The following is a 24806-nucleotide window of genomic DNA, read 5'->3' on the forward strand; positions in this document are numbered from 1 at the left end:
ATTGAGAACCTCCTCCTTTTTGGGAAGTCGGTTAAAAAGGCTAGGCAGATGATTAATGTCAGTGTTCTTTCGTTGTTTTTGCACGATGGTTTGTGCTCATGGCAGAAAGTTCTGTTTTGCTATAAGGGTGCGTCCACATCTGGCGAATGCGCCGCGAATGCGCAGCACGCGAGCCGATCGCGAGCTGTCCGCGAGCTGCGCGCGTGCAGTCACTGCAATAGTTCGGTGCGCCTCTTTAGCGCAACTCACGCAAGGCTCGTATAGAGCGCGCGAGCGGCGCGCGATCTGCGCGCACTCAGTTCTCGCCCTTACAGTTCCGTATACTGGCTCAGTACTATCGAAGATGTCAGACGTCGCGCGCCACCTGCGCGCCGCTCGCGTGCGGCGCTTAGGTCGCGCGCGAACTGCGCGCGGGCGGCGCAGAAGCGGCGCACGAACAAAAATGCACGCGCGCAGCTCGCGGACAGCTCGCGATCGGCTCGCGTGCTGCGCATTCGTGGCGCATTCGCCAGATGTGGACGCACCCTAATAATATGCTCTAAGTTCGAAGCTAACGGACATCAGACGGATCAATAATTCCGTCTGGGTTGTATTTTTAAACGAGGGGTAAGTTTTGTGAGCTTTGGAACCATGTCTTTTGGCGTTCGCAGTTTCGTGATGGGTGAATTTGCTGATAATAATATAATTAGTTAACTTAGGCTTTAGTGAACATGACTGAAGTTAGGATTGGACAAAAATAACTCCATAAGAATAAGATTTTTATTGAGTTTCGTACCACAATACTTACAAATAATTAATACAGAAATCCTTAAAAAAATTATTGTTCCTTGTATATCGCTTACATATTAGTATAGAAGTATAGTTAAAGTATAATCCTTAAAACATACTTGTCCCTACTAATATTATAAATGCGAAAGTAACTCTGTCTGTCTGTTACGCTTTCACGTCTAAACCACTGAACTGATTTTAATAAAATTTGGCACAGAGATAGAGTTGACCTTGAGAAAAAACGAAGGATAGTTTTTATCCCGGACCTTTGAAGAATTGTCTTGGAAACGCGATATAACCAAACTCTATGCGGGCGAAGCCGCGGGCGGAAGCTAGTGTGTAATAATTCTAATATTCTCATAGCTATCCTTTTATTATTACCTATCTGTTCAGCATCTCCCACGTTCCACCCATCCCTTAAGAACAACTTTTCACAACCGCTCAAAATCTTACATCCTTTCTCTGACTCCATTGAGAACAGTTCCATTAGGTTTATCCATATTTCCGTTAGGTTTATCCTCGTCTGTCAGACGCTGTACCAAGTCTCTTCTGTCCAACTTGTCGCCGGCACCTCTGGGCAGTCGGTCAATGAATCGCACGCCACCAGCTAGACGCATTCTGAAGGTTACCTGGGAAATGAGGAAATTATTGTTAAAGTGGTTAAAGGAAAGCCTCTCAAGTATAAGTGTTTGGGTTAAATTCTTGGTCAGGCAAGTTATTTGTAAATGTACTTTCTGACTATCTCGAACACCAATGACTCATTGAAGAAGGAAAATAAATATGTAGAGGAAACCAGGAGTTTAAAGCCTGAAATCATCAATCCGCCTTGACCGCTCAATCCTACTCTGAAGTTATTTAAATGTGCAGACGAAATATAAAATAACAGATAGTACCTACAGATTTTATATTAAACCAATATCGGTATGACTTGTATCGACCACTTGACAGTTCACCATATACTTTAAAATAAATTGTAACAAAAACATATACTTAGGACCCCAATATATACAGTTTTTTAGATTGGCAGTGAGTGACAGATCCATCATGTGGTATGAGTCCAAAATACGAACACTAGCAACCTGTAGAGGCCCAAACTCAAGAAACATAAATACCGATTTTGAGAATGAGACTAGTAGCACATTTTCCTCACACATGAAAAAATCATTCACTTCTATGCAATAGAGTTTTGGCTTCATTCGTCATTGACCACACTATATCAATCGAGTGTGATTTAAATTGAGCTCCCTACTTCTACTAACAAATCTATATCTATCTCATCTATATCTGTGAAAAAGGTACAAACTTTAACAGTTTTAAAATTCACGCTAGGTGTATTGTAGTGATTCTTCCACTCACCCGACTTTCAACATGCTGAACCAGTTCATCTTCAGAAGCCTTGCATCCTGGCTGCAGCACCACAAACGCTACTGGTAGCTCTCCATGCTTGGGATGTGGTTTACCCACCACGCCAGCCTCTCGGACTGATGGGTGCTGAAGAAGTAGGGCCTCGAATTCTGCTGGTGGTATCTGAAGATTTAGAAGACAGGAGTGTTGACAAAAGATCAATTTCTTTCTCGACGAGGACCAATTTTTTGTTGCTCTTTATCAGTTTTTTTAAGCTGTATACAGATAAGATTATTTTTCATTGATGTACATTTGTTGAGAAGTTATTTTTATTTATTTTTAAACGATGATGACGATGAAAACGAAAGAGATCCGTTGCATCACTAAACATAACGATGATGATAATGACCATGCTGATGGTGATGATGACGACGATGGAGATGGTGATGATGATGGAGATTAAACTTCCGTTTACATCTCCGATATAAAAGTAGCGGAAACAGAAACAGACACGGATGTTTAAAATCTAGCGGAACTTCCGCACTTGCGGAAACGAAAACAGAGATCCGTTGCATCTCTATCACGATCATGCATAATGATGATGGTGATGACGACGATGATGATGATGATGATAATGACGACGATGACGGATAGAATTACTTACAGATATATCATTGTACTTGATGAGCTCTTTAATCCTGTTAACGACATAGAAGTACCCATCTTCATCATAGTAGCCAACATCTCCACTCTTCAGAAAACCATCTTCATCCTTGCATTCAGGGTTCACATTGTTAAGATATGCTGGAAAAGTATTAAGATTTCAGACCTCGTGGCTAAGTATCTAACAGCCGCACGGATCGATCGATCATAAGAGGCAACGTTTGGTGTGACCATCTTGTCATGACAAGTTCCACCGTATTCCGAAGGCACGTTAAACTGGTCTTTATCCGTAAAGTCAGAAGCCGGAAAGTCTGACAACCAGTCTTGACGAGGGAGGGATAGCGGGCTGCCGAAGTAACTGGGTTGAGGAGGTCAGGTAAACAGTCGCTCCATTTAAAACACTGGTACTCAGCTGCATTCCTTTAGACGGGAAGCCGGTCCCAACTTAATTGAGAAAAAGCTAGGTGGATAGGTGACACTTTTCGCAGACGCAAGTGCACTCACTATTCCTTCACTCTCATAACGATGGGATAACAATCCGACACCATCGGAGAGAGATCACAAGCACGACCGACATTAACGTGTTGAAAGTCAGTCTTGAAAGTTTTTTTTATATCGATGACTTAACCACAGGACTTTACTAGTGTGTGAGTAGATAGATATACAATATACATACCTTTCATAAGACTGGGTCCTTTGATACAGATCTCGCCTCGTTGGTTTGGTCCTAATGGTTCTCTAGTCTCCAAATCTACCACCTGGAAACAAAACCAAAACATAACTCTTATGAAATGCCATTTTAACTTAGTTAATGTGGTCTTAATTTAATTTATTTGAACATAAGTTTATTTGTGTTCACCGACTTCAATTGTACACCTAAAACCTTCTCCTAATCTGATACATTCCTAATCCGCATCAGATCGGTTCAGCCAAGCGAGAGATAAACACTCACAAACATACACACAACCAGCAAACCACATTTTTTAACACGCTTATATTAGCTTCACTTGTAATGTATAGTATGTATCTGTAAGAAAATCTTGGAGTCTTAATGTGACGCACTTCCCGGTCTACGATTAGGATGAAATTTTGCACACGCTCTGATCATCTGATGACAATACATGACTAGCGTGTTTTTTAGTTTTTAAACTATGTTTGATTTGAAATCGATTTAAAAAAAAACTATCTATTTTTAGTCTAAGTATCTTGTGCGGGACGGACGTAGCTCAGAAGCAGGTACTATGGGGTGGCTTCGAGACGATGACGCCCCGTCGGTCGCTGGTTCTTGGACGTCTGGGCGAGTGGACTGTATTTACGATGTGGCGAGAAACAGGAATTTCAGAAACAAGAATACGTTTAGACGGGTTTTAGACTCTCTGCTACTATAGGTTCAGGGATGCCGGTGAAATAATAAGTCTTCATATATTTTTCAGGAGTCTTGAAGGGACGAGCTTCGACGCACTTACCATACTACAATTACACTATTTACTTTTCACTATTTACTTGTTACACTATCAAAAATCTATACCGATGACTACGACTTGTACGGCGGCGCTTGCGCACCGAATGAGCTCGAAACTTTACCGTGACGAGCACCTCGATTTCTCGTCCCTCCGACCAACCTCAGTTTTATTGACCTTTCAATTTAACAGCAGTATTACAAACAATTGGTACATGATATCATTACAGGACACCTAGCGTCAGACGCCCCATGAAGTGCGCTACTGAACTATACTATACACACCCTGCATACCTTCAGGGCTGAAATACTATAACCGAATAACTATAAAAAACTATGTGAAATCGGCCCTTATGTGAAGATTATCTCGAGATAAAAAACAAACTATGGGGGGTATCTCGATACGAAAGGCAGTGTGTGTTAGGGCATTTCATGGGCTATCTGGCGATAGTAATCCTAACAATGTGACCTAAGCCCTAGTATTGTTAATTTGCATGTGAAATGAAAGTCAAAACACAGACATTATTTATTGCTCTATAACTTAAACTATTAACAATATTTCTATAAATTAAGTTATTTTGTATACAATGAGACCTAGGCTTTCAGTTAAACACTATTTCACTAATGAAAGTCTAGGATTTTTACTATCGAGAAATGTTTACATAGGTAAATCAGGCCTTAAACGGCAGAACTATTAGGTTTATTATACAAAATTATGTAGGTTAAGGTTACCGCTACAAAACTATTACAATTTGGTATCAAAAAACGCTATAATTTACAAATTAAATCACTATCAAAATCTGAACACAATTCTATAACAATTTAGAAGGAGGGTGCACGTGAAAAACATACCTTGGCGCGGCTTACGGCACTTTTTGCTCATTACCCTCATCACAAAATTGTTAGAGTATAAATAGTAACGCGCATACACGAACACTCAGGCATTATGATTTTGCACTCGCGGCGCACGGATGCGTCTGTCGCGAACATCTCTCCCGCCGTGCGGCAGAGCGTAGGCACTATCACTTTCACTTTCACTATCACTATTTAGTCTATTAAACGATGAATGATGACACGATGACACGATGTAGGGACTCGAAGCGTTGACCCGTAGCGATGACCCGCAGCGATGACTCGTAGCTCTGGCTCGCAGCGATGCCGCATCTCCGGTGAGCGACGGCGCAGTGATAGCGCCAGGGCGCCGCGACGCCGGTGATGCCGCACTGCCCGGTTACTTAGGCAGCGGCACGAGTTTCTTCGTCGGACGCTTTAGTATGCCACCTGCGGTGCGCACGTCAGCGGTCCGAACTTCACCATCAGCGCCCGGGTAGACGGCCACGACCCGGCCTCGCGGCCAGGTGTTGCGAGGCAGGTTGCCGTCGGCGATGAGGACGGGGTCGCCCAGCTGCAGCGCGGGGCCGCGGGCGTGCGGCTCCCGCCGGTATTGGAGCTCGGGCAGGTACTCGCGCACCCAGCGGCGCCAGAACATGTCGGCGAGTATCTGGGCGCGCCGCCAGTGCTTCTTGCTGTCGATGTCTCGCTCGTCGAACGTGCCGGGGCTCGGCAGGCGTGCCGAGCCGCCCAGCAGGAAATGGTTCGGTGTGATGGACTCGTCGTCGTCGCCGCTCACAGATACGTGGGTGAGCGGCCGGCTGTTGACGACGTACTCGACCTCGCAGAGCAGCGTCGCGAGGACCTCCTCGCGTGGGTGGCGCTCGTGCAGCGTGGCGCCTAGCGCGGTCTTAACGCACCGCACTAAGCGCTCCCAGGCGCCTCCCATGAAAGGCGCGGAAGGCGTGATGAAGCGCCAGGCGATGCCGCGTCGGCTGGCCTCCTCCTGGCAGGCCTCACGCAGCTCACGGTCAGCACCGTGCATGTTGGTGCCGTTGTCGGAGTAGATTTCGGTGGGACAGCCGCGTCGCGCTGCGAACCTGCGCAGCGCCAACACAGCTGAGTCCGCGCTGAGGCTGTGCGCGATCTCGAGGTGAACTGCCCTCGCTGTGAGACACGTGAACAGCGCCACGTATCGCTTGTGATGCTGACGACCGACGGTGACTGACAGCGGGCCGAAATAATCAAGCCCGGTGTATGTGAACGGCCTGCGGTGATGAGCTAGGCGTGTCTTCGGGTGGTCGCCGGTTGCCGGCGTCGGCGCGCGCGCGCGACGTATGCGGCAGTGCAGGCAGCGCGCGATGACTTGCTTGACTGTCGGGCGCAGGCGCACAATCCAGTAGTGCTGTCTGACCTCATTCACGACGAGCTCGGTGCCGCTGTGTTGTAGGCTACGGTGTGTCCAATCTATATATAGCTGTGTAATGCGGTGATCGCCGTCTAACACCGGTGGACTCTTCACGCTTTTAGCGACTTTGTCTACAGCAGCTATGCGGCTTCGCAGTACTATAACTCCGTCGTTTAGTTCTATGCGCAGCGGGTACAGCCGGCTACTACTTGCGACTGTTTTGTTGCTCTCGAGACTGGCTATTTCTTGTTTAAAGGCTTCTTGTTGCACCACACGAACTAACAGCTTCTCTGCTCTTTGAATATACGTCGCGTCCAATACAATAAACTTGCGTGTGTATATTTGGGCGCGCGCAGCTTCGGCGGGCGCGCGGGGCGCTCGCACCGCTCTCGACCAATCAGGATCGTTTTCTTTGTTTTTCCTTGTTCGCTTGTAGAACGTTTTTTCTGTATGTTGTTTTCTACATAACGATATAAACTGTAGTACTCTGGCTGTGGCGCGCAGCAATCGCTCCCACCTTGAAAATCGAGCGGGGTCGGGAACGACGTCTATGAGGTCTGCTGCGCCCGCTTGTATGAGCGTGACTGTTTTTTCCTCGCCTGTCGGTTGACTGTCAGCTGGTGACTCGGTCGGCCATGTCGATGGGTCGCCGTAGAGGAACTTAGGGCCGCAGTACCACTCGTGGTCGGTGTGAAAGTGCGTCGGGACGTCGCGGGTGGCGGCGTCGGCTATGTTGCTTTTTGTAGGCACCCAGCGCCACTCTTCGACTCTGCTATTTTCCTCTATGGCGGCCAATCGATGTGCGACGAATGGCTTGTACGATCTGGCTCCTTTCCTTATCCATGTCAGAACGGTTCTGCTGTCACTCCAGTAGGTCACGGAGGCGGGCTTGACGTTGTGTTCATATATCACTGCGGCTGCGACGCGCGTACCCATCACCGCGGCTTGCAGCTCGAGGCGCGGTATTGACAGCAGCTTCAGCGGCGCCACCTTCGCCTTCGCCATGACGAGGCTGACGTGCACGTTGTTGTCACGGGTCGTTGACCTCCAGTACACCGCTGTAGCGTAGGCCTTCTCACTGGCGTCGGTGAACACGTGTACTTGTATTTCTGTAGCCTCGCTGTACCCAGGATAACAGCGCGGTATGTTTACGTTCTTCAGCTGTTCGAGATGACTTATCCACGCCCTCCACTGGCTTGATAGTTCTTCATCGAGAGGTTGATCCCAGTCGACTCCCCGCCTCCAGGCTTCTTGCAGTATTTGTTTCGCCCTGATTGTTATAGGTGAGGCGAGGCCCAGCGGGTCGTACAGCGACATAACTATCTTGAGCGCCTCTCTCTTGGTGGGCGTTTCCTTGTCGAGCAGGCCAGTAGGTAGGCGCGCGAGTTTTAAGTTGAAGCTCAGCTCGTCTGTGTGTGGCTTCCATATCACGCCGAGTACTTTCTCTGTGTTTTCTATATTTCCAAGATTAACAATCTGTGTTGTTTCTTGGCCCGGTACCAATTCACGCAGCACTTCTTCGCTGTTGGATACCCATTTCGTTAGGTCGAAGCGCGCTTTACTATGTATTTCTTGTACTATCTTGATTGTGCGCGTCGCCTCTTCTGTACTTCTGAAGCTATCCATGTAATCGTCCATGTAATGATTCTTGACTATTGCTTCTACTGCTTCTGGATGTTCGTTCGCATGGCGTTTAGCATTCCAGTTCTTAGCGAATATTGCTGTACACGGTGAACTTGCTGCGCCGAATATTATTGACGTCATTCGGTACTCTTCCGGCGCCCCCTCCCGCCGCTCTCCTCGCCACAGATATCGGAGAGCGTCTCTGTCTTCTGGCTTTACTTTCACCTGCATAAACATTTCAGTGATATCTCCGGAGACGGCGACGCGGTGACGTCGGAATCGCATCATCACGCCGGGCAGCGACTGCAGCAAGTCCGGACCCGTGAGCAGGTAGTCGTTCAGTGACATCCCTCTTGTCTTCGCTGCTGCGTCGTGAACTATACGAAGCTTCTCCGGTTTCATAGGGTTGAAGACGTCGAAGTGCGGCAGGTACCACGTTCTTCCCGGTGTACGTTCAAGGGGCGCTTTCTCTGCGTAGCCCTTTTCTATTAGTGAATCCATCTGCGCCATATATCTAGTCTTCAGAGCAGGATTCTTGTCGAGTTTTTTCTCTATTGATACGAGTCTATTCATCGCAGTCGCGTAGCTGTCCGGCATCTGTATCTCGTCACTCCTCCATAGCAACGCAGTCTGAAGACGTCCATCTTCCAATTGTACTATACTGCGTTGTAATATATCTTCCGCTCTCTTCTCCGGGTCAGAAGCTGGTCGGCACGGGTTGATGATGAGTGACTCGAGTGCGAAGTATTCACGAAGCTGCTTGTCTATGCTTTCCTCGGCGCTGTTCAGCTGATTGACGTAGTGCACCTGCTGTCCCAGAATCCTAGTGCGGGCACCGTGCAGCACCCAGCCCAAGGGAGTTAACGATGCTATCGGCTGATGCTGGGGCCCTCTTCTGATGTCTGTTGCTAGGAGCAGATGCCAGTTGTCTTGCCCGATGATAATCTTCGGCGTCCCTGCGTTGTACGTCAGCTGATCTGCCAGGTCAAACAGGTGTTTGCAGTCAGCGATGTCATCCTTGCTGATTGACTGCGGCGACAGGTGCAGGCGTGGTATGGTGCGCGCCCTGAAGGGTATCTTCTTCCTATGGCAGGTCGATAGCGTGAGGTCAACTCTCTTCGACGTGGGCGTGTCGATAGTCACGTCGCTGATGGCGCCTATCTTCATCGGCTCGACTGGTCCCTCTGCACCGATCATGTCTGCTAGCTCTTCGTCAATCAGTGACACGGTTGAGCCGTCATCCAGCAGTGCGTAGGTGCGCACTTCTCCCGCCGGTCCGGACAGTTGCACCGGAACGATTTTCAGGAACGCTTGATTTGTGTGGTTGCGTGAACTTGCGACTATTTCTTGCGCTTCTTGTGCGACTTCAGTAGTGCTCGCCTTCTTCTTGTAGTGAAGCAGATGATGGTGTGATGCTGTGCAGCCCTCGATTCCACATCTCTTCTTCTGACATCTGTGTCCGTGCTGACGATGGCGCAGGCAGCGGAAGCACAGGTTGTGCTGCTTGGCAAGTTCCCACTTCTTGTCCGCAGAAGCCTTCACGAACTTGTGGCAGTCTAGCGATCGGTGTCCATCCATCTCGCAGATGCGGCACTTCGATGCGGGCTTCTTGTCTATAGTGGTGTGTGTTCTCTGCGTCACGCGTCTAAGTCCAGTAGCTTCACTGATGTTTTCAGGCGGTGCAAACGCGCTGCAGTAGCGAGCTTGTTCGGTGATGAAGTCGCTGAAGAGACCCAAGTCCGGCGTTGACTGGTACTTCTCAGTATATGTCTTGTACCACTGTACACGTAGCGAGTTCGGCAGCTTCTCTGTGAGGATGCGCATAAGCTCGGCGTTCATGAGGTAGTGTTCCTTTTTCAGCGCTCGCAGTGTGACGATGCCACTTCGTACACGGCTGGCGAAAGTGCAGATGTCCTTCGGTGCTTCTCCGCAGCGTGGCAGCCCGCGCAGTCTGTCTGTCTCCGCTTGCGCTATTGAGTCGGGGCGGCCAAACTGAAGCTCCAACTCCTTCATGATGTCATCCGGCCTGGCGTTGCCGATAAGCTCGGAACTAACTGTATCAAGCGCTCTTCCTCGCAGGCTTCTTCTCAGCCTCGCCGTATTTTCCACATCGTTGAAATATGGTCGCGTTGTCTCATAGATGGCGCGGAACGATAGCCATTCTGTATGCAATCCACTAAAGTTCGGCAGCGTCATGATGACTTTCGATGCAGCAGGGTTGTGGTACACCGGTTTCTCTTCGCTTCTATTGCCGGCTAGCGATGCGATGGCGGAGGTGAGTTCCGTGATAAACGGACGGAGCCCTTCACCCCCTGCGGTATCTTCAACTGGTTTCTTCATTGATGAAAGGGCTTCAGTATCGATGGTCTTCGAGGGGGGGGGCTCTGGTTTGTCCAGGGTACCCGGCAGTCTATGTCCTCCCTCGGCGGCGGCGTCTCTTCCAGGAGCAGTACTTATTCCACGCAGGACCGGATTCACTATAACCGCGGAGGGGGGGGGCTCGGGCAGGTCCAGGGTATCTGGTGGTCTATGTCCTCCCTCAGCGGCGGCGTCCTGCGGGTCTGGTTCCGGAGCTTCCTCCAACCAGGAACGGATGTACTCTTCATTGGAATTTCTATCGTCCATATAATCGTCGTCCGATTCTTCCTCGGCCCTCTGAAGTGCTATTTGCGCTAGCTCCAACTTAATCTTCAATAAGTCTTCACGCGCATTTCTAATTTTTCTATTTGATGCCGTCGATCTGTGCGACGGTGCCTTAAGTTCGGTACGGGCGTCACCCCGGGTAGTCAACGGTACAGCTCGGTTGTATGTCTTGTCGCAAGCCTTCAGTGTTCCTCCTGAACTATATTCTTCAGCACTGGTTCCAGGCGGCCTCAGTGATGACGACGCTTCAGTCTGCATCAACGACGACGGCGCTGGTCGCTTTTCACCCCCTCGCGGGGTAGGGGGGCGCGGTCGGTCTTCACCCCCCTGCGGGGCAGGGGGGCAGGGCGGCGCCTCACTTCCCCTCTCAGCTGCGGGGCAGGGTAGGTCTTCACCCCCCCTCGGGGGAGGGGGGGGCTGCTCACTCCCCTCGGTGGTGGTTGGAGAGAACGGCGGCTGGTCGTGCACGATGGGGGGTGTGCGGCGGCCCGGTCTGGCGTCGATGATCCAGGCTTGAGCGGCTCTTCCTTGCGATCTTGTCACAGGCATACTTGCTGTTTACAACTCTTCAGTATCTTCAGCTGAAGTTCCTGGCTCGCTTCCCAGGCGATCCAGGTCGCAAGGACCAAACAGATGTGCGGGACGGACGTAGCTCAGAAGCAGGTACTATGGGGTGGCTTCGAGACGATGACGCCCCGTCGGTCGCTGGTTCTTGGACGTCTGGGCGAGTGGACTGTATTTACGATGTGGCGAGAAACAGGAATTTCAGAAACAAGAATACGTTTAGACGGGTTTTAGACTCTCTGCTACTATAGGTTCAGGGATGCCGGTGAAATAATAAGTCTTCATATATTTTTCAGGAGTCTTGAAGGGACGAGCTTCGACGCACTTACCATACTACAATTACACTATTTACTTTTCACTATTTACTTGTTACACTATCAAAAATCTATACCGATGACTACGACTTGTACGGCGGCGCTTGCGCACCGAATGAGCTCGAAACTTTACCGTGACGAGCACCTCGATTTCTCGTCCCTCCGACCAACCTCAGTTTTATTGACCTTTCAATTTAACAGCAGTATTACAAACAATTGGTACATGATATCATTACAGGACACCTAGCGTCAGACGCCCCATGAAGTGCGCTACTGAACTATACTATACACACCCTGCATACCTTCAGGGCTGAAATACTATAACCGAATAACTATAAAAAACTATGTGAAATCGGCCCTTATGTGAAGATTATCTCGAGATAAAAAACAAACTATGGGGGGTATCTCGATACGAAAGGCAGTGTGTGTTAGGGCATTTCATGGGCTATCTGGCGATAGTAATCCTAACAATGTGACCTAAGCCCTAGTATTGTTAATTTGCATGTGAAATGAAAGTCAAAACACAGACATTATTTATTGCTCTATAACTTAAACTATTAACAATATTTCTATAAATTAAGTTATTTTGTATACAATGAGACCTAGGCTTTCAGTTAAACACTATTTCACTAATGAAAGTCTAGGATTTTTACTATCGAGAAATGTTTACATAGGTAAATCAGGCCTTAAACGGCAGAACTATTAGGTTTATTATACAAAATTATGTAGGTTAAGGTTACCGCTACAAAACTATTACAATTTGGTATCAAAAAACGCTATAATTTACAAATTAAATCACTATCAAAATCTGAACACAATTCTATAACAATTTAGAAGGAGGGTGCACGTGAAAAACATACCTTGGCGCGGCTTACGGCACTTTTTGCTCATTACCCTCATCACAAAATTGTTAGAGTATAAATAGTAACGCGCATACACGAACACTCAGGCATTATGATTTTGCACTCGCGGCGCACGGATGCGTCTGTCGCGAACATATCTACTCAAATGGACTGATGAAGTTACCTTGATGACAAACCCATAGCCAGGTACTCCAGAGCTGCCAGGCTTGGAACCCTTGTGGCAGAGCAGCTCGTTACAAATGCTGCCACCTTCAGACATTCCGTATAGCTGGAGCACTGATTTCAGACTTGGTATTCTGGAGAAAAAATAGAATAACTTGATTTGAGGATTCCTTCCCCGAGACCACATTACTAGGAATGAAACATGATAGTTAGACAGTTGAAATTTTCACAGATAATGTATTTTTAGCTGCTATAACAAAAACTGAATACAAGAATATAATAGATATTTTTTGAGATTTTTTCCCTTATAACATATGTTTCTATTTTTGGAATTTTATAGTTAAAAACTGTTTCCCCCCGATTTCACCCTTGTCCACGGTGAATTTCTTTCTGAATCCATATAAAATATAGCCCATATTACCCCGGTAACACCATTGTAGTGAGTAGTTTCAGAGACTAGTATACAAACAACGAACACAAAAATGTTTCCTTTTTATGTTATTCGTACAGGAACATAATTATTATGTAGTATGTATGGCCGACATTTTCATGTATAAATAGATATTTCTGGTACCAGAATTTTTAATGTATTGTAAATTACCTGTTCTTAATATCATTAACTGCTTCCTCCCTAATATAAGTACTGGAAGAGATCACGTACTCCACTGAGGAGAGATCGTAATCATCCAATATGGCCGACTTAATTAATTCTGTGATTATCATCGGCGCTAGTTGCAGGATTTTTAACTGAAAGAAATAAGACAGAATTTTAATAAAAAATAATTAAGGCGTCCAAGGCCACAGTGGCTGTCCTCATAAAAGGAGATCAGCTAGTTGCTCAAGTATTTGACATAATTTTAAGAGAAAGCACAAAGTCTGATAACTAATATTTTCAAGAGTAACTGGGTCGAGGAGGTTAGATAGGCAGTTACTCTGTGTAAAACACTGGTATATTTGGTTAGACTTTAAACTGACCTCTACTTAGACCCCGGTTGAGAGGAAACGTTAGGAAAACTTCGAAAAAGCACCAGAATCTGGATTTTTGGGACATATATTTTGGATCGATGGTAGATATTTTTGCAATTTCGTTTATATACTTTACGAGTAGGTTGGATACCAGCGGTTGGTACGAGGATGCCAGCGGTTTCACCCGCTTCCTGAGGGAACTATTTCCCCCACCCGTATAAAAAGTAGCCTGTACATATAATGTTATCTTGATATGCATAAAACTATATGACTGCCAAGTATAATCAAAATTCATTCAGTAGTTTTTGCATGAAAGAGGAACAAACATCCAAACCTCCACCCACACCTATTAGAATTGCTATCAGCTGGTAGAAACATACAGAAAGGTAAAAACATACCTTATACTTCTGAACAGCCTCCAGCATAGCCTTCTCTCCACCAGAAGTATTGTACACAATAGTGGCTGCCACTCGCAAACACGCCAGTGCGTACATCAGCCCGTATGTGTAGTAGAACTCTCGGGAACTGTAGATGCCGATGCCTGTGTAGCTGAAATTGAAGAATTTGTTGATCATCATCATCAGGCTTTTTATCGTCCAACTGCTGAGCACTAAGTCAATACAACTATGAAGATTTGTTGAATAGAAAGATAGAACTTGAAATTTTTTGACTAGCTGTTTCCCAAATATGTTGGGGTCGGCTTCCAGTCTCACTGGATGCAGCCGAGTACCAGTGTGCAACATAGAGCGACTGTCTATCGGTATATTTCTCTACCCTGCTTGCAAGGCCAACCCGCTGCGGCGATACACCTCGATAAGACTGAGTATCAGACTTTCTGGCTTCTGACTACCCGTAACGACTGCCTAAAAGATGTTCAAATGACAGCCGAGACCTACAGTTTAACGTGCCTTCCTGACCCACTATTGCTCAGTGCCCACTTTTGCTCCATCGATCCGTACGGCTGTTACTTAGATACACCCTCATCCATCACTCCCTTATGCAAAAACTATAGAATAATTTTTTGTGAAATACTTAACACAAAGGGGAGTTCATTATAATGATTTCACACTAATTTTCGCGTATAATAAGTTTATTTTTTAGGAAACTTTATGACTTAATGAAAACTTAAATTTGGGGTTGAAACCCTCGGGTCGTGGAGTCCGAATGCCCACAACCTATTCAAAGATCTCTCTAGGCGGCTGGTTGACGCTTCTCGTGACCAAAAGGCTGGCTATTACCTCGGACAAAGGATATCATGGCCATCCAACGAGGCAATGCTGCCAACCTCTTGGGTACGCTCCCAGTTGACAGCGATGGGGATGAATTTTTGACGCGTTTTAGTTATAGTTTTTTTTTTGTTTTACTAGGATAGTTTTTTATATGTATTGTAAATATGTAAATAATTGTCTGACATACAGTTAAGCATCTGATTCATTAAATTGAATTACAAGCTACACTTACTCATCCGGAACTATATTCTGAGCGTTCAGACAGTATGCCAAATGGGTCACAGGAACACCCTTCGGAAGACCCGTAGTGCCCGACGAGTATACTATGAAAGCCACGTCTTCCCACCCATTGACGGGAACTGGTTGAAAGTCTTCTAGCTTACAGGTCTCGGTCAAGAAGTCCTGGAAAGAAAAACACAATTTAAAAGACCATCATCTGCCTAGCCTTTTCCCAACTATGTTGGGGTCGGCTTCCAGTCTTACCGGATGCAGCTGAGTACCAGTGTTTTACAAGGAGCGACTACCTATCTGACCTCCTCAAACTATGTAGTTACCCGGGCAATACAATACCCCAAGTTAAGACTATTTGTCAGACTTACTGGCTACCTAACCTAATTACCCAGGCAATCCAATACTCCTGGGTAAAATTGGTAATCAGACTTACTGGTCTTTGACTTCCTGCAACGACTGCCATAGATGTTCAATGACAGTCGGGGCCTACAGTTTATCGTGCCATACAGACTTTAAGTTTGTACAAATACTTACGATCTTAGTTTGAACAGAAATCTAAAGTCTAAATGGAATTATGATGACAACATGTTTGTGCAGACTTATCATTGGCTCAGACTTTTGTATGTACCAATTTGTTGCGCCGACAAAATTCTATGAAAGTCTGAGTAAAGTTGGTATCGTGTAGACCTACCATTAAAACTAGCTGCCGCATCTAACTTACCTTAAACAGCAAAGTACCAGGTTCCTCTTCATCCCCATAAAGAATATAATATTCTATACTGCCAACTTCTTCAAAAACTGCTTTATGAGTTTTGAAGGCGTTTCGGGAGCAAAACATGATTCGAGGTCGAACTATTTTGAGTCTATGTAAGAGAGGAACTGTGAATAAAGAATTTAGGTTTAGTTTTTAATAGACATCGGATTATAAAGAAAAGTCATCATCTCTCGAGCCGACCTCAACATAATTGGGAAAAGGTCCCAATTATGTTGAGGTCGGCTTCCAGTCTAACCAGATTTAGCTGAGTACCAGTGCTTTACAAGGAGCGACTGCCTATCTGAACTCCTCAACCATGTTACCCGGGCAACCCGATACCCCTTAGTAAGATGGGCTTCAGACTTACTGGCTTCTGACTACCCGTTGGTGTCTCAGATATACCTACTTAGAAAAGTACAAACAAACAGAAAAGTTGTCAATAAACACACATACTTATCACCTTTCTAATCATACTACTTTGATATAAATTCATTATACTTACAACAACCATAAGTTGGATCGGTAGGAGAGAAAGTTGCTCCCGCGCACATTATACCAATAATAGTAGGTAAATATTCGAATATCTTCTCACTGCAAATGCACACTACCTCTCCTTTTCTAACTCCTATACGAGTGAGGGAGAGAGCGATATCAGCTGTCATTTGAGCTACCTCTTCGTAAGATATTTGGTCACCCGTGTCTGCGTTTATCTGAAAAAAATCATCATCATCGTCATTATCATCATCGTCAGTATCATCATCATCGTTATCATCATTCAGACGTATTTTTTGATTCTGAATACCTATGTATTATAGTATATACCTTTTAAATAATAATTTGTAATGTTTTGTTACTTGTATTTTTTTATTATTGCATTTTAGTCTGTAAGCTTAGTATAGATATAAGCGTTTTGGTGTAAACTGTGAGCTTGTATTCTTATGAATAAATGAATTTGAATTTGATCATCATCATCGTCATCATCATCATCCTACTCATCGTCCCAACTATGTTAGGGTCGGCTTCCGGTCTAATGAACCGGATGCAGAATACCAGTGTTTTACAAGGAGTTTTTAGAGTGCGCACAACCTTCCTACCATTTATTATTCTTCTTCATACTTATTTAGGAGCCCAAACAAACTATTGGCCGACTAAAGTTTATAATGTGCGCGTACTCTTAGTAACATTCCCGTAGACTGCATTTTTACGCTGTGGAATTAAGATAAGAAGGCAGACGGTAAGATTATTGCATTAATGCACTTTATCGCAAGAATTGCACTCTGTTATAACATTTCAAGGTCGATAAATGACGGAGATAATGTTATCGGACAATGAACCCAAACGTCAATCATTTATTTCATAACTAGCGACCGCACGGGATAACAGTTAATCGTCCCACTGCTGGGCTGCGGCCTCCTCTCACACGGAGAAGGATTGAGCATCACCACGCTTGCTTAATGCGGGTTGGTGATTTCAGACTTTATAGTCCAGGTTTCCTCAAGATGTTTTCCCTCACTTTTTTATTAACCATTGGTGTCCAAGATATACTTAGAAAGTGCGTACAATCTTAGGGTGCGTCCACATCTGGCGAATGTGCCGCGAATGTGCAGCTCGCGAGCCGTTTGCGACCTGCCCGCGAGCTGCGCGCGTGCATTTTTGTTCGTGCGCCGCTTCTGCGCCGCCCACGCGCAGTTCGCGCGCGACCTAAGCGCCGCACGCGATCAGCGCGCAGGCGGCGCGCGACGTCTGCCATCTTCGATAGTACTGAGCCAATATACGGAACTGTAAGGGCGAGAACTGATTGCGCGCAGATCGCGCGCCGCTCGCGCGCTCTATACGAGCCTTGCGTGAGTTGCGCTAAAGAGGCGCACCGAACTATTGCAGTGACTGCACGCGCGCAGCTCGCGGACAGCTCGCGATCGGCTCGCGTGCTGCGCATTCGCGGCGCATTCGCCAGATGTGGACGCACCCTTAGAAAAGTTGCACACCCTCGTACTCGAGAGGTTGGTTCTTTACCCACTAGCCCACCACGTCTTGTATAACAGTATTTCCCCACTATTTAATGTAGGTACGTTATCATACATATGAACCTCCCTCTTTAATTACTCTATCTATTAAAAAAGACCACATGAAAATCGGTTGCGAAGTTTTGAAGATTCAAGCGTACATAAGGACAAGGGGATATAGGGACAGAAAAAAAAAAAAAAAAATTCTATGTAGTGATAATTCTTGCTTCTGCCAAAATGATACTTGTGAGATGACGGCAGATAGAAGAGTATGGAAGAAGAAAACATGCTGCGCTGACCCCAAATAAAATTGGAATAAGGGCAGGGGGATTATAATTACTAGCTTCTGCCAACGATTTCACACGCGTCCCGTAAGAACTACTGCCCGTACGGGGATAAAATATAGCCTATGTTACTCGGGAAGAGTGTAGCGCCCCAACAGTGAAAGAATTTATCAAATCAGTTCACAAGTTTCAGAGCCTTTACGGCCTAAATATATGTTTACATAGAGGGTACGGATGTTGGAATATTAGTTTACCTTCGTCCCGTAGGTACTACTCCGCGCATCCGGATAAAAAGTTGCCTTTTTCTAGCTATCTAACACTAAAATATTTTTAGGTTCTTATATATCTGTCTAGTAGGCCCTAAAATTCAAGGGTTAAAACAAATAAGCAAACTCTTCCCCTCTTATTATAAAACGCGGTATCAAATAAGTATCGGCTTTTGTACTACCTTTAATCCACCTTTAAGTACGACCTTGAAAAAACGTTATTACAAAACGCAGTTTATCGCAAGTCCTATTACTATCTGTAGTACAAAAGATAAACCATCGAGCCCCCTAGTTTAACTGCAGTACTTAGTCGACAAATGTCAAATTCCGACATTATTTACTTTTGAGGTTATTTGTTTTGTGATGAAAAAAAACGAAAGTGGATATAAATATGTGTGATTTGGAATACTTGGATGTGTTAGAATACTATTGAGAGTGTCCGGGGACCCAACAGAGTGCGTCATCGAGAAAATCTCTTCAAATTACCTGACGACAATTTTCGATATAAATATCGATTTAAGTTTTTCGAAATAATAGTCAATTGAATGCATGATGATAATCCATGATGATCCAGGATGATCCTATGCTGCTCAACTGGGCTCGCCATAAAGTAAGTAACCTTTACAGTGCAAGTAGGTTGCCAAAAAATCCTAATTAATTGTATGCGAGTCGAAGTTTTTATTATGGATGTTTCTTTGTGTTCCACGCATAAACTACCGCACGGATTTTGATGAAACTTCGAAAATATATCAGATTATCATACAGTCTACTGTTTATTTACAGATTCAAGACTATTTTGGCGTTTTTCACGCCGTATCTCTGCCAATAATATGCAATGTTTGTAAAAGGCTGGAAGCTTGCTAAAATGTACAAAAATGCCAAGGTGAGAAAGGGAACAAGATTGTGTGATGAAGAACAGTGTCCAACATGTATCAGTGCGTTTGACTGTATAAATAGACATCGGAATAAAATATAATTTTTTACTTTTTTGTTGTTTCATTTTCTTTTGGTAATTTAATGCACACGATATTCTGTGTGTAAGTTATTGTGCACTTCATTTTGAAGAGGCTCTAATTAGATGCACAACGTCTTATTTAATCATTTAAATCGGGATGAAAATAATCCAAGTTATTTCTAACCTAAAAACAAAACATAACTCGGATACGCGCGCTGACGTTCCGTTAGACGCGCAAACTCAATAGTTGTTTAAAAGAGAATAATTGGATCATATATATCGTTAAAAGATACTAGAAATATAAAATTACCTTTAAATAATAAAAAGTAATATTTTCAACTGCAGAGATATTTTTTTATTGTCATAGTTATTTATTTTTCATCAAAATAGATTTAACAAAATAATGTAAAAAGGAACGGCGCATAGAATTCGGAACGATTGAACGAATGATTTAAATATTTGTTGATTATAATCTGTGGATATTATTTGAACCACAGACAAATCGAAGTACTAAACCGTCTTCTCTTAGTCTACGTTTTGTAATAAGGATGTAAAGACTATCGTAAGTACCGTAACAAACCAAGACGACTTCAGTCTGGTTTAAACCACTACTTGCGGCAGTTTTTATAATAAGAGGGATCAGGTTTATAATATTAGTACTTACCAAAGCTGTAATACGTTTGTTTTTGACCATAGCATCAAAAACTTCTTTACCAAAGTGAATGTGTGCGGGAATTCTTCCAGTGTCGTCGCCATATTGGTAAAGCTTGTTTTTAAGCATTTTTGTTTTGTAGATATAAACTTTCTTCCGAGCTGTCTATTGTCAAAAATCTGCAAAAAAATACATTGTTATTAGCTTTGGAAAGCTGTGTTTCGTGGTTAACTAAATAGAAGGATTTTTAACCGACTTCCCAAAAGGGAGGAGGTTCTCAATCCGTCGGGATCTTTTTTTTTCTGTGTATGTTAACCGATTACTCGAAGACGCCTGGACCGATTTGCAAAATTCTTTTTTTGTTTGATAGGGTATACCTCCTAGGTGGTCCCATAATTATGATGTACCTAAGAATAGTTTTTTTTTTGCTTTTCAGTGTTTTTGGGAGTCGGTTTTATTTTTTTGTCAAAAGTCGGACAATGAGTTAATCCAACTATTCCTATTGCTATTATGCTTAGCTATTTGTATAGTACATGTTGAACTATGTTTTTAATATTTTTTATTCTTAATCTATACTTATAATAAATCTGTAGAGAGGTCAATCCTGTACATTGAATATATTTCCAAAATAACTATCAGGGGGTGATTAGTGATCGATACTGATGCCAAAAATGCAATCAGTAAAATTTTTGTCTGTCTGTCTGTCTGTCTGTCTGTATGTTCGTTACGGAAACAAAAACTACTTGACGGATTTCAACGAAACTTGGTACAATGATTCTTCATACTCCTGGGCAGGTTATACTTTTCATCACGCTTCGATCAATAGGAGCAGAGCAGTGAAGGTAAATGTCGGGAAAACGAGAGAAGTTACTCCATTTTTTATGCTTCCGTCGCGTGTGTAATGGTTAAAGCTACACAGAAACAATGTATGACGGAAATGTTCTCCTTAAAATTATGTAAAAAATATACCATGACAGTATATCGCTGTCCCCACCGAATAATATCGTAATCGATTATTACGATAGAAGTGCTTTTATGGGGAATTATTGCTCTAGAGGTGCGACTACACCTTGTGAATTTTTTTCACGTGATTCGTGCTATTACTTTTTGAGTTAGACATTTTGTAATGAATTTACCAATAGTATTCTACTCTACATACATTGTTTTTAACGTGACGAATATCATCACAATGGATTAATACTGACTCTTCAAAAACTTAATTTTCCCAGTAAACCGTAATTACAAACTTATTCAAGTAGAAAAAATAAAACTGATTTCGGTAAAGTATATTACCATATTATTCGCGTAAAACTGGTTTAAAAACCAAAACTATTCAGCAGAAAACTTAGGTACAAAGCGGCAGTATGAAACAATTTTCAATACAGAGTTCAACTTTTCTTTTTTTAAACCTAAAAAGGATTTATGCCCAATTTGTTCAAAGTCAAAGTCAAATCATTTATTTCATTTAGGCCTTCACAAGCACTTATGAACGTCAAAAAATATAAATAAAGTTGATTCTAGTTGCCGATTCCAAAAGTAGCTTCCTATGGAGAAGAACGGGCAAGAAACTCCATGGTTACTCTTTTAAAAATAATAGGTATTACAGTATGTATGTATTGATACATACTATAATAACATGCGAAGATCATGTAGAATCACAATAGACGAAGAATATAAGATTAAAAAAAAGGTTAAAATGCTACATGGTATTCACATTTACAAATGTTTATATGTTTGTACAAAGTTACAAACAAACAATCAATACTACACTAATACAATCAAACAATAAAAGTTCCTTATATGAACAAGCTGATGATACAAAAAAATGATTTAGAAGAAAACTATAGAGCACACCTTGAGCGTAAAAATCATCATCATCATCATCTCAGCCATAGGACGTCCAATGCTGAGCATAGGCCTCCCCTTTAGATCTCCACAGATACCTGTTGGAGGCAACCTGCATCCAGCGTCTTCCGGCGAACTTTATAAGGTCGTCTGTCCACTTTGTTGGTGGACGTCCTACGCTGCGCTTGCTAGTCCGTGGTCTCCACTCCAGCACTTTTCGGCCCCATCGGCCATCTGCTCTGCGAGCAATATGGCCTGCCCATTGCCACTTCAACTTGCTAATCCGGTGGGCTGTATCGGTGACTTTGGTTCGTCTACGGATCTCCTCGTTTCGGATTCGATCACGTAGAGAAACGCCGAGCATAGCCCTCTCCATAGCTCGTTGAGCAACTTTGAGCTTTGAGATGAGGCTGATAGTGAGAGACCACGTTTCGGTGCGGTGCCATAAGTCATCACTTCTTCAGGCACATCTTGAGGCGCTGAGGTATGTCGGACGAAAAGATATTGTTTAGTAGTTTGTAGTGTAGTTTCCCGAACGCTGCCCAGCCCAGTTGGATTCGGCGGTTGACCTCTTTCTCGAAGTTGGACCTGCCTGATTGGACTACTTGTCCTAGGTAGATATATGAGTCAACAACTTCGAGTTATAAGTTATAAGCTATATCCAAACATTTGCTGATTTTTACAAATCTCTTGTAAGCTGTGGGAACCCAGAACCGCAAAACTTAGATGAGGTCGCTGAATCCGACCAAACTGATAACGAAATATAATTAATCTATGCTTATAATAAATCTGTAGAGAGGTCAATTCTGTACATTCAATGTATTCCCAAAATAACTATCAGGGAGTGATTAGTGATCGATACTGATGCCAAAAATGCAATCAGTAAAATTTTTGCCTGTCTGTCTGTATGTTCATTATGGAAACAAAAACTACTTGACGGATTTTAATGAAACTAGGTACAATTATTCTTCATACTCCTGGGCAGGTTATAGCATACTTTTCATCACGCTACGATCAGTAGGAGCAGAGCAGTGAAGGGAAATGTTGGGAAAACGGGAGAAGTTACTCCATTTTTTAAGCTTCCGTCGCGGGTGCAATAGATTTTTACAATAGCGACACGTGTTCTTTTTGCTATGGAATATTAACGTAACTCAATTTACTGTTACCATAATAGATTGTTTTGAGCAGTGAATACTATGGCAATAATAAGTTACCATTATAATGAACATCGCTACTTTACAGTCAAGACAATCGCAATGGACTATTGCTGTGTAGGTCATTGTCAACAATTTACATGAATAAAATCGTATTGTGCATTATGGTTCAAAATTGTGTTCCATTTCTGGTAATATACATTTTTAGCTATAACTTAATGAGAACAAATCCAATATTTATTCATATGGCAAATAAATATTTAAGAAAAAAAATTTCATTTTTTGATATACCAACGATGTTGCTATGTAAACCTGTTAAGAAGTTATAACCAAAAAACGGTTTTTTATTTTTCCTGTAAAATTTTAAGTTTTTGGTTACGATATTATTCGGTGGGGACAGCGATATGTCTATCTTTTATGGTTGGCTCAGAATAAAACGTTTAACTGTCGATAGCTTAGCAGTTCGGAGCTTTCTGATTTATATTTGTCTACTATTACGTTTATAATACTCTCACTCACGCTTACTTAAAAACGTTAACATTATTACGTATTCAATTAAAAAAAAATAATATATAATCGGTAGTAGGTACGCATAGATTTAGATAATTGGATAGGCTGGTGTTTATTAGTTCTTCTTCTCTTTGCACAAAGTCCGACTCTATCGCGGACGAAGTCGCTGGCAGAAGCTAGTATGTAAATAAAGTAATTAATGTAATTGTTTCGGGTAATCAGAAGCCAGAAAGTCTGACATCCAGTCTTACCACGTGGTATAGAATTACCCGGCAACTGGATCATTTGAATTATGTTGACCCACAGCTGGGCACAGGCTTCTTCTCACACAGAGAAGGATGCCAGAGAATGACCCTATGCATGCATGCCTAAAACGCTCGAAAGTTGCCCTCTAATTCTTAGGGTTTCCATTATTAGATCTTAGACTTGATAACTATGGGACCATTTGGCAAGTAGGTACCCTTAAAAAAAAGGAATTGTTTAAATCAGTTAATAGACTACTGAGATATGGGCAACCAAAACCGAGGAGGTCAGATAGGCAGTCGCTCCTTGTGGCACATTGGTACTCAGCTGCATCTTATTAGACTGGAAGCCGACCTCAACATAGATGGGAAAAGGCTCGGCAGATGATGATGACCAGACGTAAAAAAATAATAAAAATAAACAAAAAATACTTACCTTATTCTTTGTCCTCTTCAAGTTCAATGTTCTCACAAATATTAAAAACAAATGACACACAGGATATTTTTAGAACACCTCAGCACGTCTGGACTGGGAAAATTTTCGATGCACACTTAAAGATTATTAAGGTATTAGGTACCTACATAAATATATCTTGAATGTGTTCAATAATTCCTACTAATATTATAAATGCGAAAGTAACTCTGTCTGTCTATCTCTGTCTCTGTCTCTCTGTCTGTCGCTTTCACGTCTAAACCACTGAACTGATTTTAATAAAATTTGGTACAGAGATAGAGTTGACCTTGAGAAAGAACATAGGATAGTTTTTATCCCGGACTTTTGAAGAGTTCTCTTGGAAACGCGATATAACCGAACTTGACGCGGGCGAAGCCGCGGGCGGAAGGTTTGTATAAGTATTATCAATATATATACATACAGATAACTTTAATCGGAGTGTATATTTGTTCGAACAATATTTGAAAGGGAGATTCCGTCGTGGTGGCCTAGTGGGTAAACAACCAATATCGCATGTATGAGTGTGTGGGTTCGACCCAGGCAAGTACCAATGCAACTTTTCAAAGTTTGTATGTACTTTATAAGTATATTTTGGACACCAATGACTGTGTTTCGGATG

General features: G+C 43.4%; 2 protein-coding genes across 2 annotated transcripts; both read right to left on the reverse strand.

Moving 5' to 3' along the window:
* Positions 1 to 5465: 5465 nt before the first annotated feature.
* On the reverse strand, positions 5466 to 11288 carry LOC124643922. Its single transcript, XM_047183048.1, has one exon. It carries the CDS (start codon positions 11286 to 11288, stop codon positions 5466 to 5468), a length of 5823 nt encoding a protein of 1940 aa, XP_047039004.1.
* A 234-nt stretch (positions 11289 to 11522) lies between these two features.
* On the reverse strand, positions 11523 to 24273 carry LOC124643923 (luciferin 4-monooxygenase-like). Its single transcript, XM_047183049.1, has 9 exons — positions 24170 to 24273; positions 19995 to 20161; positions 16325 to 16532; positions 15790 to 15947; positions 15070 to 15239; positions 14007 to 14157; positions 13244 to 13389; positions 12644 to 12776; positions 11523 to 11603 (listed from the first exon to the last, which is right to left on the reverse strand). The coding sequence occupies exons 2-9, from the start codon at positions 20109 to 20111 to the stop codon at positions 11523 to 11525; spliced, it is 1164 nt and encodes a 387-aa protein (XP_047039005.1). The 5' UTR covers positions 20112 to 20161; positions 24170 to 24273.
* Positions 24274 to 24806: the final 533 nt, after the last annotated feature.

This window comes from Helicoverpa zea, chromosome 29 (genome assembly GCF_022581195.2).
Source record: "Helicoverpa zea isolate HzStark_Cry1AcR chromosome 29, ilHelZeax1.1, whole genome shotgun sequence".
Taxonomy (NCBI): Eukaryota; Metazoa; Arthropoda; class Insecta; order Lepidoptera; family Noctuidae; genus Helicoverpa; species Helicoverpa zea.

Coding starts and splice junctions, on each gene's coding strand:
- LOC124643922 (XM_047183048.1), bottom strand. CDS start 11,288: ATGCCTGTGACAAGATCGCAAGGAAGAGCCGCTCAAGCCTGGATCATC.
- LOC124643923 (XM_047183049.1), bottom strand. CDS start 20,111: ATGCTTAAAAACAAGCTTTACCAATATGGCGACGACACTGGAAGAATT. Junction 16,533..19,994: donor ACAAACGTATTACAGCTTTG/GTAAGTACTAAT, acceptor GATTTTTTTCAG/ATAAACGCAGACACGGGTGA. Junction 13,390..14,006: donor AGGCTGTTCAGAAGTATAAG/GTATGTTTTTAC, acceptor TATTTCTTTCAG/TTAAAAATCCTGCAACTAGC.